The sequence below is a fragment of the Halichoerus grypus genome, chromosome 4 (genome assembly GCF_964656455.1).
Source record: "Halichoerus grypus chromosome 4, mHalGry1.hap1.1, whole genome shotgun sequence".
Lineage (NCBI taxonomy): Eukaryota > Metazoa > Chordata > Mammalia > Carnivora > Phocidae > Halichoerus > Halichoerus grypus.
This window is the reverse complement of record NC_135715.1, coordinates 180,208,192-180,223,978: the sequence shown is the minus strand read 5'-3', so window position 1 is coordinate 180,223,978 and position 15,787 is coordinate 180,208,192. Positions and strand designations below refer to the sequence as shown.

Here is a 15,787-nt window from a genome sequence, read left to right as displayed (position 1 = left end):
TAAAATAGGAATACAGTTATATATGACAAGGAATTCAACTAGATGATCTCTTAAAGTTCTTTTCAGCTATAAAATTCTGGAAAGAAATAATGTTTTCATTTTGAAATATTACTTAGATTATCATGACTCTTAAAAATGTTTTGTATACATTAAAATTTTCTCTCTGTGATAAGTATTGTGACCACACAGGTTTTCTTAAGTTGTCAAAATACATCCTTGCCTTTTGGCTCATAGTCAAAGATTCAGAGACTCTGTCCTTACCTAATTCTGCCTTTACTATAGTCCGTAATAGAAGTTCAAACAAAGAAGTTAAAAGTATTACTCAAATAACACAGCCTTTGAAAAGAATTAGATTTGTTGTAATCCACAGCAGTTTCCATTGTTCACAGTCCTCCCCACCACCACCAGTCACGTTCCACTTGCCCTTTCCTTTTCCCTGATACAGCTAGATACATATGTACCCCATTGCACAAGCAAATGCCTCTGTTACCTTCTTCTTAAGGGAAGGGTATGGTGTGAGGCTCTGGGAGTGAGCTCCTGCCCTCACATTTTAAAAAGCATAATTCAGTGTGTATCACCACAGTCTTCCCATTTATCTTGGAAAATACCTCTTTAGGTGGCCAAATCCTACAGAATGAAATAGATTGTTTTAAAAAATTATTTCTGCCTCCAACTTTTTATTTTAAGTATTTTCAAATCCATAGAAAAAGAAATACCATAATGGACGAAGGTATATGGGCATCACCAGTATTTTGAGTCCTTAAACTTTCTGCCCCATTTGCTCTGGTGCCTTTGACCCCACTCTCCCCCTCTCCCTCCATATATATATATATTTGCTACAGTATTTTAAATTAATCAGCAAACATCACACCTCTCCCCGCCCCAAAATAGACTAAGATTTTTTTTTTTTTAAGATTTTATTTATTTATTTGGCAGAGAGACAGCGAGAGAGGGAACATAAGCAGGGGGAGGGCTAGAGGGAGAATCAGGCTTCTGGCTGAGCAGGAAGCCTGATGCGGGGCTAGATCCCAGGACCCTGGGATCATGACCTGAGCTGAAAGGCAGACGCTTAACGACTGAGCCACCCAGGTGCCCCTAGACTAAGATATTTTCTAAAGTAATTGTAGTACTGTATCACACCCAAGAAAATTAATAATTCCAAACATATTTATTTGTATAAATAAATATTTATGTACCACCCATATTTATTTGTCCACAGTTGTCTCAGAAATGCCTTTAAGTAGCACCTGGGTGGCTCAGTTGGTTAAACATCTAACTCTTGATTTCAGCTCAAGTCATGATCTCATGGTCATGGGATCAGGCCCTGAGTTGGGCTCTGCCGTCAGTGGGGAGTCTGCTTGAGATTCTCTCTTCTCCCTCCCCGCCCCCTCCTCGCTCACACTCTCTCGTTCTCTCTTTAAAATAAGTAAATCTTAAAAAAAAAAATGTCTTTCATATCTTACTTTTTAAATCCAGGATTCAATCATGGTCTCCCCATTACATTGATTTTTATGTCTTTTTAGTTTCTATTTACTCTAAACCAGTACCCCCCCTTTTTTTAATGACATTGACTTTTTTGAGGAAAAGCATTATTCTTTATTAGTAGGTCATCTTAATCTAATTTTACTCTCTTTTGTTAAGATATTGATTATCTTTAACTTGGGAAAAGATACTGAAAATAGAATTCTTAACCAAGGGGTTCTAATTAGAAACAGCTGAATGGATATGTACACCAGAATGATGTTCTACTAAATTGTACAGTCTGCTATCTTGTGGGTGTGTCCATGCGTAAGTCAGCAATGTCTTACGTGCGTCTTTGTAGTTTTCCAGTTTCTGTCTCCAGAAATTTCATTCTCTCATTGATGACCAAATAATGAAAAATCAGCTGCCATTTTTCTTTGTCTGTTACTTCAATTAGAGCAGAGTTGTAAAAGAAAGGGGCTTCTATATTTATTCCCTGAGCAATTGCCTTGAAGACGGTAGGGAATAACAGAGTAAGACTTCTCTTCTCCAAAAGGTCGGAATAGTGTGCGCATTAGTGATAATGAGATTGTGACCGAAAAAAATCAGTAAGATATAAATTTTTAGGTAGTCTGAGACAGGTACAAATAAATTATTTGCTCCTTTAACTGACATCCCAGTGGTACTTTCTGTTTATTGAGCTAACTGCATCTTGGCAACATATAACTCTATCCTCCTCTTAAAATATCTTGGTGTGATGTTAGTAAAATACTAGTTGGCCCTGTAATGAAAATTATTTACTGGTAATTTTACTACTAAATATATCCAGCTACCATTTTTCTTCCAGGAGAGGAATCCTTGTATTTTATAAAAATAAAATTGGTTTTATTATCTCTATAAAATTAAATTCCTAATATTTAAAAAGAATAAGTTACAATTGCAAGATTTTTAGATCCATGATTGTTAATTATTTAAATATTTGTTAAAATGTTGAATTAGGCGTCTTTTGAATGTTTACTTGATTTAATAAATTTGTGTGTATACTCAGGTTGAAATTGGTTTTTCTATGTGGATAATACTAAATTGTTTGTTTATTATAAACTGCATTTTTTCATTACTTGGTAATTACATGGTAAGTGTCTTTTTCTTTTAGTTGCTGCCAAACAAGGTGAATCTGACCCAGAAAGGAAAGAAACGAGGCAGAAAGTGGATGACGACAGAAAACATGAGATCGAAGCTGCTATCGTGAGGATAATGAAATCCAGAAAGAAGATGCAGCACAATGTATTAGTAGCAGAGGTGAGGGTGCTTCAAGACTAGATTAATGTAGGAAAAGCAAAATAATATTAACAGTTCAAATTTAGGAAATCACTATATTCAAGTTGTTTATAATTTTAAAATTAGGAAATCAGAGTCAGGTAACACTTATCATTCAAAGTATGGCACTTACTTGATAATTAAACACAGGACATCCAAATATGCACACTTTAAGAACTAATATATTTGTAATAAAAAATAATAGAATAATAACACATGAAGAATAAAAAATTTTCCCTGCTACTTAATATTTTTGTGTTAAACAAGCTACCTTTATTTCTAAAAATAAGTGTTGCCATTGAAATAGGTAAGAAATGATTAGGGCTGAATAAAGTATTGGTAGAGGATAGAGAGCTAAGTGAAGACAAATGGGAAGTCGAATGGGCAGGACTTACTGGTCATGGGACACGAGGGGAGTCAAGGACCCATAGGTTTCTGGCTTGGAGGCTAAATGGAGGGAGGGAGGGGCAGCGTGCTACTGTGTTCTGCATTAGTGGTATTCTGTACAAGCCGACTTTACATCAGATGGCAGAGGAAGAGAATTACGTGAGGGATCGGTCAGTCATTGCAAAACTCATGACATGTTGGCAATTAGGTGACTCATTAGTTTTCCCAGCCATTTTCATGACTCTGGTAGAGTGACAGTGACAGCAGGGCCTCGAGAAGGAAGTGGAGCTGAAAGCACCAGGAGAGGGCCTTGTCCTTTAGGACTGAGTGAAGTTGAGGTGTCCTGGATTTTGTTTTTCTGATGGGAAGATATTCAGCATGTTTATAGCCTAGGAATAAAGAAGGAATACTTGAAAGAAAATGGGGTGAGAGGACTGTGTAGACGTGTTGACAAAGATCGTACTGACTGTGCCTCTCTCGAGAACCCAGGGCAGGGGGTGTGCTAAACAAGGGTGGATGCAGGTGTGAGTAAATGCATATGTGCAAGGTGGTGGGAGTGTGAGGAATTGCAGACTGAAACAGGATGTGAGGTGATGGTGCTCAGAAACTTGCTGAACTCGAACACAGTAAGTTTGTGTTATCAGTGTATACCAGAGATTGGCGGACTTTTTTTTTTAATGGCCAGTTGCAGTGTGAAAGCAGCCACCGATAACAAGAGTGTGGCTGTGTTCCAGTTAAGGCTTTACAGAATAGGCTGCGGGGCTGTGTTTGGCCTGTGGGCTGCATCTTGTCTCCTAGTCTGCCCTGAAGGTGTAAAAGCGACGACTTTACTCAGCAAGGAACTGAGTAGTAGATTTTGAATGATGTAGTAAATGTGGAGCCAGCTGTTTGTTGAAGAGAACCAAAGGAATCTGGGAGTTGAGGTACTGTTGAGAGTGTGGCTAAAAGTGATGTTGCATGCAGTCTGGACCCCATCAAGGATGTAAGGTCAAAGAAGTTGTTAGTAGCTTAGAAGAAGGGTCAGAGGATGAGAGGTCTCACCTGGATTGAGAACAGGTTTGTTGATACTGGAGCGATAATACTAGAAGGGAGGGAGGTTGTAGCTGGAGGCAGAAGTACTGAAGTTCAGATTTCCAAGAACTGTCAATCCATTGTGGCCTGGGAAGTGAACTCTCCCAGCAGGAGTAAAAGGAAAACTGGCTTGTGGGTGGATGGGTGTTCTGCACGAGAGGCAGGGCGGATCAGTAGGGAGAGCATGAACTTTGGGGGCAGAAAGGTTTAGATTCTCATCTCTGACTGCTGGCTGTGTTTACTTTTAGTGCGTGTCAGTCTTCCTATCTGGCTATTTTCCTCATTTGTAAAAGGAGACAACCTACTTTGCAGGATTAAGAGCATTAAATAAATTAATATATACAGAGGGACTGACACACAGTGCACAGTCAGACTTTGGCTGCTGCTGTAGTTAGCATTTTATTTTTACCAATATCACAGTACCTAGAATCCTGACAGCAGCTGGAGAAAAGAATGACAGCAGTGGCACTTTTACCAGGACCAGGCAGCATCATTAATTCATTTCGCATATGCAGTGACTTGATGACATTCATTTAACTTTCCCAGGGGCCCAGTACTCGTAAATGGGAGAGCTGGGATTTGAATCTTTTTTTTTTTTTTTTAAGATTTTATTTATTTGAGAGAGTGCGCATGAGAGGGAGGAGGGTCAGAGGGAGAAGCAGACTCTCTGCTCTGAGCAGGGAGACCGATTCGGAACTTGATCTTGGAACTCCAGGTTCGTGACCTGAACTGCAGGCAGTCTCTCAACCAACTGAGCCACCCAGGCGCCCTGAGAGTCTGTGCTCTTAAATACATTATGCTTCCTAAATTCTATGAATTGGGAGAGTAACCCAGAAGTTAGTAGATTTAGACCATCAAAATGGTTAAACCATAATGTGCTATTCATTCATGCTAATATATTCCAATTAATTCAACTACTAACCCACTTCAGCACTCATATTCTCATGTGAAGGAGGCATGTTCTAACCCATGTAGAAAATGTAATGTATTTTTTAATTTAATGTAAAGCCTTTTTTAATTTAAAGTTAATTAGTTTGGTAATCAAATTACTAGAGTTTGAGCTGAATCTTAAAATGACACATCAGTTCTTTTCAAAGGTAAGAATTTTTGTGTGTTTATATGGAAATGTTACACATTTAAAAAATTTTCTGGTAGGAATTAGTTTTTCTACTTTCTCTTTTAGGTAACTCAGCAGTTGAAGGCTCGATTCTTACCAAGTCCAGTTGTTATTAAGAAACGTATTGAAGGACTTATTGAGAGAGAATATTTGGCACGAACACCTGAGGATCGCAAAGTATACACATATGTAGCATAAAATGCGTTCAGAAATTTGATTTATTCTTGGACTGTACTCTTCCGCATGGACTGAGAAGTTCTTTTAAATCATTAAATATTAAGACGACCATCTCTTCTATTAAATTACAGTACATGTTCTAGACCATTCAGATCAAGCCTTTACTCCCTTTGAGAGTTTTCAACATCAGTTGATTGAGCTTCAGGCTTTACAACGTTTATCCCTGTAGAGATCATCTTTACAGTTCCTCGGGAAAATGTGAATGTGCCGCGTTTTGTTTTCAATACTGTATGAAAACAGGAAAAAATAAAACAAAAATTTAGAAAATACAGCTCATTAAAATAAAATTGTTGGATTTCATTTCCCCAGGTCTTCAGTGTTGATGTAAATGTGTTTTTGTAGTGTTGCTTAGCACTTTGCGCATTGTATAAGTTGGGTAACAAAAATGGTAAAAGAAATGACACAGTTCCCAGTTATCTTGCTCTGCTTAAGACACTTCTTTAGCTAGTCTTGTTTAATTTAAAGGTTTGATAAATATACAAAGACCCAAGCATACATTTGAGCATGCTTTATTCTACCACTTGCACTTACTAATCTTCTAGCCTTATGACCAGGAACCTTTATTTTGGGCTCTATACACTCCCTGATTTGGTTTTCCCTTATTGTATTTCGAGATTTCCCAAATTAAGTCCTAATGATTAGGTTTTGTTCTGCGTTATCTCTAGAGAGAGAAAATATTTTAGTATGTATAAATTGTACAATAATTTTTTGCTGTTGTACTCACTGCTAATAGTGGATTGTATAGGGCAGTGTTTTTATTTCACTTATTGTAGACAAAAATAAATGATTTAGTATACACACACCCACTAATTCGAGTATGTCAGAGCACAAAGTTGGCAGCTGGTTGTATTTAATTCAGACCCTTTGAAAAGCACATACAGCCGATACTTTGTTTATAAATATCTTAGGTTGCCCCTCTCTTAAATATATATTTTGGTGAAGCTGGGGTGCACTGTTAATTTTCTGTTTGAAATGCATTCTAAAGATGCAATAAATATGATTACCTTGATATTTTTTAACGAGATCTTCAGTTCTTGCAGCTAACTGTGTTTTGGGAAGTGATTAAGCAATATTTTTCAAACCTGATGATTCTTGGGTATTTAGCTATTGTCCTCCAAAGACTCACCGTTTCATGTGTTCAAAGATGTACTTTGTGCTGAAGATTCATGTCAGTTATCCTGTGCTTCCAACTTTCACCAATGTGTTTTACGTGATTGATCCACCAAGGATTATAGTTTGCTATAACTTCAGGGTATTTTTATCTTCAATTTTATTTAATTTTGTTTCATTTTGTTTTCATAAGACAGTGTTTCAGCCATGTAATTGGGGCAAACCACTATAGGTTTATGTTGGATAGAAAAGTGAAGTGTTACTAATGAGTTGGAATAACCAACTCTTGGTTGACTATCAGTACTGTTGATACATATATTAGAATGTATGTCTCAGAAGATGGTTTCTGTTTAAATTTATGGTCAAGTTACAACAACTGAATTCTAATATGGATTAAAAACCACATCAATATTTTCCCCCATGCGTCTCTTGGGTTATAATTTTCCTTTTAGACTTGGCAGATATGCTCCTACTGCATTTAATTTTGTCTCCATTTGTACTGTAGAATTATAAGCCTTACGCTCTTAATCTCTACATTTTCCACTTTGACGTGATGCAATTAAGATGCAGGTGAAAACTATCATGAACATTACTCTCAGGATACTCTTACCATACTTGAGCACTAGTAGGGCAGGTGTAGAATGGAAAGCCGAAGGGTTCCACTCTCTGATTTTTACATAATTGGGATTTCTGTAATGGGAGGGTGTTTGTCTATGGGAAGATACTGGTAGTTTAGGTGGCACAGTTGTTTTATTGCTCTCAATCCCCAATTAAATAATTATGACACCTTGGGAAATAGAACAACTCAGATTGTCGAGTTAATAAACATGAAAGGTGTAAAAATTTCATATGAGATCTCAATAAACACAAATTTAAGTGCTACTTTAAACCACTAAAAATCAGTAAAGTTAAATTTATGTTTTGTCTCAAGGGTGGTTGTACAAATCAAATCTAGATCCAGAGCTTGGAGACGCTTCTTAGTTTGGGGGCACAGGTTTCATATTTATGCTTCCAAGTGCTTATACATATATTGAAACACATTTCTGAATTGCAGTTGAGTTGAATGGCCAGAGAATGATACTGCATTGAAAAACAAAACTGGGTCACCTAACACAGTTACATGTTTTAGCTCTTTTAAAGTAATATTGTAGCTCACAAAGCTCATAATGGTACATGTTGACATTGCTTTCTTTTCAGCAAGAGGTCATTCGTGCTGTTTATCTCAGTTTTTTAATGTCTTAATTTCAAAGAAGAATACATCCTAATCATTTAATCCTGTTGATGTGAATAAATTTTGATGACTTACTTGAAGAATTTTGAGGGTGGACACATAGTTTTCTAACTGCAAAAATGATGTAACCTTTGTTCACTTGTTAAGTTGTAATTCTCTGCTATCATTTTCAAATCCAGGACAGTGTTTATTTTGAATTGTTATATAGTTATATTATTTAAAGATTGAAAATTCATTGCAATTAGGGAACACAGCCTCACAAAATAAAATGTGGTTGTGAATACAAGGATTCTTTATGTCAGTGAATTTTAAAAGGGGATGGGGGAAGGGATGCATGTCTCTCTAAAGGATGTATTAGAATCACCTGTGTAGCATTGTATACCTAGACATGTACCACTCCCAAACCCCCAGGATGCTGATAGACCTTCTCGGTAAGAATCCTTGTTCTAGTAAAGCACCGCTGTTCCATTCCCCCAGCGTGTGTGTAAGGTACCAAGAAGGGCTTAGGAGACAACCAGTGAGTGATCTTCAGATTATGCCTACATCCCCAGAAAACTAGGACATTGGCATCATCTCGGGCTTCTAAATACTATTTGGTTCCTCAATTTGGAAAATAATTTCAAAATGTTAAATCCAGATGATGCTATTTTTGTTACAGTTTTAAATACTTATTTTGAATAACTGACTAGATACAGGGTTTTACTTTTGCCGATCTACTGTAACTTAAGTCTCAATTTTTATAGCCTAATTTTATATAAGCTATCTGATGTTTACTGTTAGATTGTCTCCATTTGGGAAGGAAAACTTAGATATGAAAATTGAAGATCATATATTTTACTATATGGTGCACATAGTAGGTATTTTGTACTCTATGGATATGAACGTTAAAACATTTCAGGTTAGCAGAATTATTATGAATTATTTCTATTCCCCAAAGCAGGAATAATTAGAAGTGTTAAACAGTTAATAACATTTAAGTCCTTATTACCACATGCCAGACACTGTTCTGAGTGTGTCATGTGCATTATTAAACTTAGTCATCACATGAGCTCTGTAAGATGGGAATCCTTATGTCGGTGTTGCCTAAGGGTACTGCTTGCAGAGCCGAGAAGTTCGACCTAGGTTTGATACTCTGTTCTGACTCAGCCTGTATTCCACACTGTCGCTTGACATGACTTTCTGTTTACAAATTCATTATTTTACTCCATACCTCATTCACAGGAAGGAAAGTTAGAGGACATAGCAGGATTACTTTTTTTTTTTTTAAGATTTTATTTATTTATATGAGAGAGAGCACATGAGAGGGGGCAGGGTCAGAGGGAGAAGCAGAATCCCTGCCAAGCAGGGAGCCTGATGCGGGACTCGATCCAGGGACTCCAGGATCATGACCTGAGCCGAAGGCAGTCGCTTAACCAACTGAGTCACCCAGGCGCCCCTAGCAGAATTATTCTTACTTACTAAAAGATAATACACAAAGCATTTCAGTATGGAACTTGAGATATTTCGTCTTAACTGATCATCAGTTTTGGGTAGGAAGGGAAATGGGAGGTAATGCCTGCTATTCTGGAATCTTAGTGAAAGTTTTACATACTTTAGTGGGTCGCATGGATAGATGCTTAAATTGAACTTAAATTCAAATCTTGAATTCTAAAAGACGTTTTCTCCATCGCGTGTCTTCCTTGTACCAAATCCATTATCTAGCCAGAAGTGTGAGGAGACCTAAGAGTGACAGTGAATTTAATGGGACAATGCAGAGATGGATCACGAAGCTAGCTCTCAGGAGAACGTGAACAGCTAGGAAGTCTTGAAAAGTCCTTGACGAATTTTAGAAATAGCAAATTTGCAATTGTGTCACTTAAGTGTTTGACCCTTATATTAGGGCCTAAATTGAACCTTCAATGAATCATGCAAACGTGGCCTTGTAATTCTATGGGAGGAGCTCAAATAATCTTGCATATTTTTTAGTAACAAATTGTCAAATTTGAATAGTTGGATAACAAAGTACAGTTCAAATCCATCAAACTATATAAGAATTCTTGCAGTGTGGGAAAATTAAAATTCGAAATCTCAAAATTTTTTCTGCAGTTGTGCTTCTTCAATGCCTCAGCACAATGTCTGGCATGTGGTGGGTGTAAGCACTCTGGAAGTCTCAGATGAATGCGCTTCTTGATCACCAAGTGTCTTAGCAGAAAGTTTTAAAGGAATTCGACTTCAGAAATTAAAATGTGTACTGCATTATTGGAGGTATGACAATATGGTAAAAGCATTATGTTTTTTACTTTCATAAATGCAAATGATTTGGTCTTTGGTTTTCAACTAGGTAAAAAGTGGAAAATGTAGACCAACCACTCGGTGGTTCAGATGATATTTAATGCTGATTTTATTTTATTTTATTTTTTTAATTTATTTATTTGAGAGAGAGAGAATGAGAGACAGAGAGCACGAGAGGGAAGAGGATCAGAGGGAGAAGCAGACCCCCAGCTGAGCAGGGAGCCCGATGTGGGACTCGATCCCGGGACTCCAGGATCATGACCTGAGCTGAAGGCAGTCGCTTAACCAACTGAGCCACCCAGGCGCCCTTAATGCTGATTTTAAAACCCTCTTGACTCTCACAACATCCTATGAAAAAACTCAAGACTTAATGATATAAAAACTCATTCAAGAGCCTACGAATAGTTAATAGGGTGTGGGGATTTGGGCCCAAATCTGTCTGATTCCAAAACCTATGCTTTTAATGAGTGTTAACGTGTCTCCAGTAACTGATTGATTTGGTAAACTCTGGATAGAATTTTATAAATTGAATTTGAATCTGAAAGTAGATTTTTTTGTGTATTTTGGTGGAAGTTTGTGTTGATTTATTAGAAAGTATTCCTTGGAGAATTTGATATCGTGAAACTTACAGATTGTGCACAAGAGAAAATTTAGTAATACTAGCTGTGTGTATTGGTATATATAGTATATTCAAATTATTGTGTTTACAATAAGTTTATATAACTGATGTCCAATATCAATATCTGTAGAATTAATCCTAACTTTTATTTCCTATATTGATGCTGTCCTCTGTATTAAAAAATAACCACTAGACCAGTTTTTAAATGGAATGGGTTTGTAGGCCAGAAGAGACAGAAAACTTACCAGAAGGGCATGGAATCCAGTGGGGAAAAGGACAGAATCTGCATTTTGTTCCAGTGTAGCTAAAGCAATAGGCAACCAGTGTATGTAACTATAAAATAGTCTGTCGAAAACCTATTGTAACTTACACATCTAAATAAAGAAGGAACAGGGAGGGGAGTGGCTCTCAAAGTTACGAAAACTTATGCACGCTATGTTGGTCACGTTCTGTAATGTTTGCCTGCAAACCCATTTTGCAATATTCCTAAGTATTCTTAACGATTTTTTTTAACCAAAATTGGTATTATCCAAATTTGTAACAAGGCATCCATATTCACCGAACTGACTTGAGCTAATTAAAAAATAATACAATCCATTTTCGAAGAAATGAAGGGTTGTAGCATTAAGGTTATACGAGCGTACTACAGAATTTTGAAAAACTATTCCAAAAGCGGAGCATCAAGTGCACTGGGGTTTTTAAACCTAACTGCACACCAGGATTTTCTAGGGAAGCTTTAAAACAAAATTAATGCCTCTTGTAGGTTTTGACTTAGTAGGTCTGAGGTGATTCTTTTGTTCAGCTAAATTTGGGAACCATTGCTTTTGATTAGAGGTATTAAAGCATATAAATTCCTGATTTGACTAAGAATAGAACGTTCATTTGATACGCAAGTTGTGAGATTCTCTTTAACCCCTTACACGTACTTACCACACCGCAGCTGGTTAAGGCAACATGTTGATCGAGTCAAGAGTTTTGATTCCAAAGTGGGCAGTTAGTCATGGTCACAGACAACAGTATTAATCACAACCCACCAATTGTCAATAGTGGATCCTCTTAAATGGGAGGGAAGGGATGAGTCCGTAATCTTGCCCTCATAGTCAAAGAGCAACCTGTCATCTTCGAGTTTTCATCAGGCATTCCCACAGGGAGAAATTGGATCCAGAAACCCAAGTGTTCAAAGTTCAGTACCTTTATGTCACTAGTCTAAGAACCATTGGTTGTGAAGCAGTTTAGTGAGATCTGGGTAACAAAAATTGGTATGTTTGTGCAGCCAACTTTGTGAAATCATAAAGTATAAGCCATAGTCTCAGCTATTATCAGTGTGATCCAAATGGTGTGAAGTGTTTGCAGTGAAATTTAGTCTTTTGTTTGACGCTCATCCACCTAATCTGACATGAGCTGGCTCCCTTAAGAACATGATACTCGCAATTCCCTAATACCCAAATCTGACTTTTGGATTATTTCTCAGTAATGAGCTTTATAGAATCATCCATGTTCTCTTCTTGTACCAGTGATTTAGGAAAATACATGTTTTTAATTGTTTTTCTCGTTATTGAAAACAAAGTTGAGCCTCCTAAAAATCACTCCATCAGACTGGTGTGTAGAGTAAGTAAGATCTAAGTGTATAAGGAAATCCACAAGCTCCTCCCCAGGCAAACCACATTCTCAAGGTTGATGAAACAGAGAGGGCCCCCTTCCAGCTTGTACTTTGGTCCCTGAGGTGTGCTTTGGAGATTCCTCACTACTGCTGTTGTGCTCGTGACCCTGGCCACAATTATTGCTGCTTCAACCCAAGTGTGGATACACAGCCTATCAATGTTCACTTGTCTTTATAACTTTTACTTCTCCATTGGCCTCAACTATGAATCCAGTGGTAGATCTGGATGACAAACAGCATTACTGCTCCTGAGGGAGGTTTTGCCTCTGCAGCTTCTCTTAGAAGATTTGGAGCTTGAATTTACCAAAAGAGCCCCTGGTAGCCTGCTGTCACTGTAACAACTCTTACCTGCCTATTACTTAGTTCTCAAATGCTAACTTCATTCCAACCGGCTAATAACAACAGCATACCCCCTTCTGTAGAGTTAATAGCCCTGCATATTAACCCAAGTTGTTGCATTAGCCTTATTAAATACATCATGCTCTAATCAACTGAATTTATGGTCTAGAAACTTGCATTTATAAACCAAACTAGTTCATACTATTCTTCCCTCTCCTTTGAGCTAGTGTAACTTCTTGAGATATAGTGCTTATCTAAATTACGAACTTCCTGCAGCCCTTCCTTAAAAGGCCCATTTTTCCTACTTATTTTTTGCAATCAATATGACCAAAAAATGAGTTTACTGAAACAGTTACAATCCAATCACATTGGTGAAATCCAGTTTTGTGCAAATGATCTGCACATGTATGTGTGCATATGGATACGCGAGTACGTGTGCACATGGGCGTGCACAGTTGTGTATGCATGACGAGTGACATTAGATCTTCGGAGTAGTACGTAGCTGATATGTAGATTGATAATTTCTGTTCTAAATTACTAGATATATAGTTTAATGGGAAACCACTTAATAAAATAATGAGTTAAACTTGTTTTATTTCACTACCTTTGCTAAGAAACAGTGTATTATCAAATATTAATAAAATTCTATGTTAGGCAAAAAATGTACAGGCACATGCAAGCCTACATAGATGGTACTCTTTAGGAAATTTGTTGACTGAGAAATAAAGTTGTATTAGTAAGTTAATTCCCCATGGTTAAGTGTGTCATTGTCAGACATAACAATGTAAGTAACTCCCCTCTTTGGTAAAAAAAAAAGCTGTACTAGAAACAGATAAACATATAAAGATGTCTTCCTATATACAAAAATGTGATATTTAGTGCAATCAGAGATTTACATAATTTACATTCTTTTTATAATTTCAGATGTCAGCATTCTGCAACTGATACACATGTCCACAGCTTTTCGAAAAGAGGTGGGTGCGTAGGTAACCTGATCTGTCTCTAGCGATTCTGGGTCCATGGGCATCAACTGCAATAGTTCAAGTTCTGTGCCTTTTGGGTCGTCTGGCTTCCCTCCCAGTCTGGCTGTAGTTGCCTCCTTTTTTGGGGTGCCCACCTCTGACAGCCCCCTTGCTTCCCCTGTACTAGAGAAGAAACAAAAGAACTGCAGAGCACAGTTGCTCTCTAGGAGTGAATGAGGCTGAAGCAAGAGGCGGGGAGGAGGAGAGGACCTGGCTTTGTGAGAGTTTGCCTAGATGTTGGGAGGGAATTTGGGTTTGGGTTCTGAAGTGTAGGGGAAATCCAACCTCCAGAATAATGACGGGTAATGGTGTGTGAAATTGCCTTCTATCCTGAGTTCTAATTCTTCTAATTTCATTCCAGATTTAATAAGAAAACTTCTTTAAAAAGGAGTGAAGACACTGAAAAGGGACCATGGAGGATAGGGTGACAAGATTAAATCCCACAAAGAATTCTAATTCATTCTTTAATTCACTCAAGACAGAATGTGTGCAAGCAATTTGTAAAATACACATCTTTTCAGAAGTTAGCGGTATTAGTGGTGGGATGTCCCATTAATCCCCAGGTGGAATTGGGATGTTGTTACAAAATGAACATTCCCCATCTGTTATATAGTGTATCATGCATAACCTACTACATTTAAAGAATGTGCATGTCATGAAATATGTTTACACTATATTGAATGACAATTTTTTCATAGAATTCATTTGTATAACCATTTATTAGGTATCTTTAAATATTTAGCCATATTTAATATGTATTTTCATATGTATTTATCTATACATCTTCTATGTGCCAGGTAGAGTTTTAGGCACTGGAGACTCAGCAGTGAACAAAACAGACAAAAGCTTTGCCCTAAAGAGGAATACATTGGGCAGAATTGCCAATTATGATAAATTTTATAATGTGCAGAATGTACGGGCTGTGAGGAGAAGTAAAGCAGCTCAAGGACATGAGGAGTGCCATGGTAGAGGGAAGGTCACATTGTAGTTCTAAATAGGAGGATCAGCGCAGGCCTTCTTCAGAAGGTTACATTTGAGCTAGATACGCCCTGAAGGAAGTGAAGGAGCAAGCAAGCCATGCCACTGTCAGGGAAGAAAGTTCCAGGCAGAGAAGTAGGACAGTTCAAAGACCTGCCTAGAGTGTTCAAGCAACAGGGAGGAGGCTGACATCACTGCTGCAGGGTGGTGGAGGGAGAGAGATGTAGGAGATGTTGGGGGTACAAAGGGGCAGGAACCTGGAGGGGCTTTTACTGGAGGGGATTGGAGAACTGTTGCAGGGGTGTCAGCAGGACCAGGATACAAATCTCACTCAGGCTGTAGAAAGATCACTCTAGCCGCTGTGTTTTATGGCTATTGCAACAGTCACAAGGTGAAGACAATGAGAGCTTGGACCCAGGTGGTGGGCATGGCTGTGCTGACAAGTGATTAGATGCTGCATGTATTTCATACATAGAATCTGAGGAATAGGATGTGGGCTCTGAGAGAAAGAGATGTCACCAAGGCTCTGGGTCGTTGGGGTAAAGGGGACTGAGGTGGTTTTCCCTTTCCCTCTCTTTCTTTCTTCTGGTTTTTTACTTACTTTTTTTTTAAATAGTCATTTTTTAGGGCAGTTTTAGGTTCACAGCAACATTGGTCATTTCATTTTGAGGAAGGGGTGAGCTGTGGTCAGTTTAGAGCCTGTTAAGTTTCGGTGTCTAGTAGACAACCAAGTGTGGACATCAAGTAGGAGCTGGATCTATACGTCAAGGTTTTAGGGCATGGGTGTGGGCTGGAAATACAAATTCCAGAGTTGTCAGTATGTAGATGGTATTCGTAGCCGTGAGACTGGAGGAACTCCCCAAGGATGTGGTCAGTTTTCAGCATACCCTTCCATCTGTGCCAGCAGATCTGAGTCCTTTAACAGTTTTCCTTTGCCAGGTGACACAGTGTTAGGCTTTGCTGGTAG

General features: G+C 38.0%; 1 protein-coding gene across 2 annotated transcripts in view; it reads left to right on the top strand.

The window, feature by feature from the left end:
• The window catches only part of CUL3 (cullin 3), a 91,951-nt gene extending 86,057 nt beyond the window's left edge, over nt 1-5,894 (top strand). For both annotated transcript variants that reach the window (XM_036098723.2, XM_036098724.2), the window contains exons 15-16: nt 2,615-2,760; nt 5,420-5,894. In XM_036098723.2, the coding sequence (XP_035954616.2) occupies nt 2,615-2,760; nt 5,420-5,551 (278 nt within the window). In that variant the 3' untranslated portion in view covers nt 5,552-5,894. The remainder of the gene's footprint in view (nt 1-2,614; nt 2,761-5,419) is intronic.
• The last annotated feature ends 9,893 nt before the right edge of the window (nt 5,895-15,787 follow it).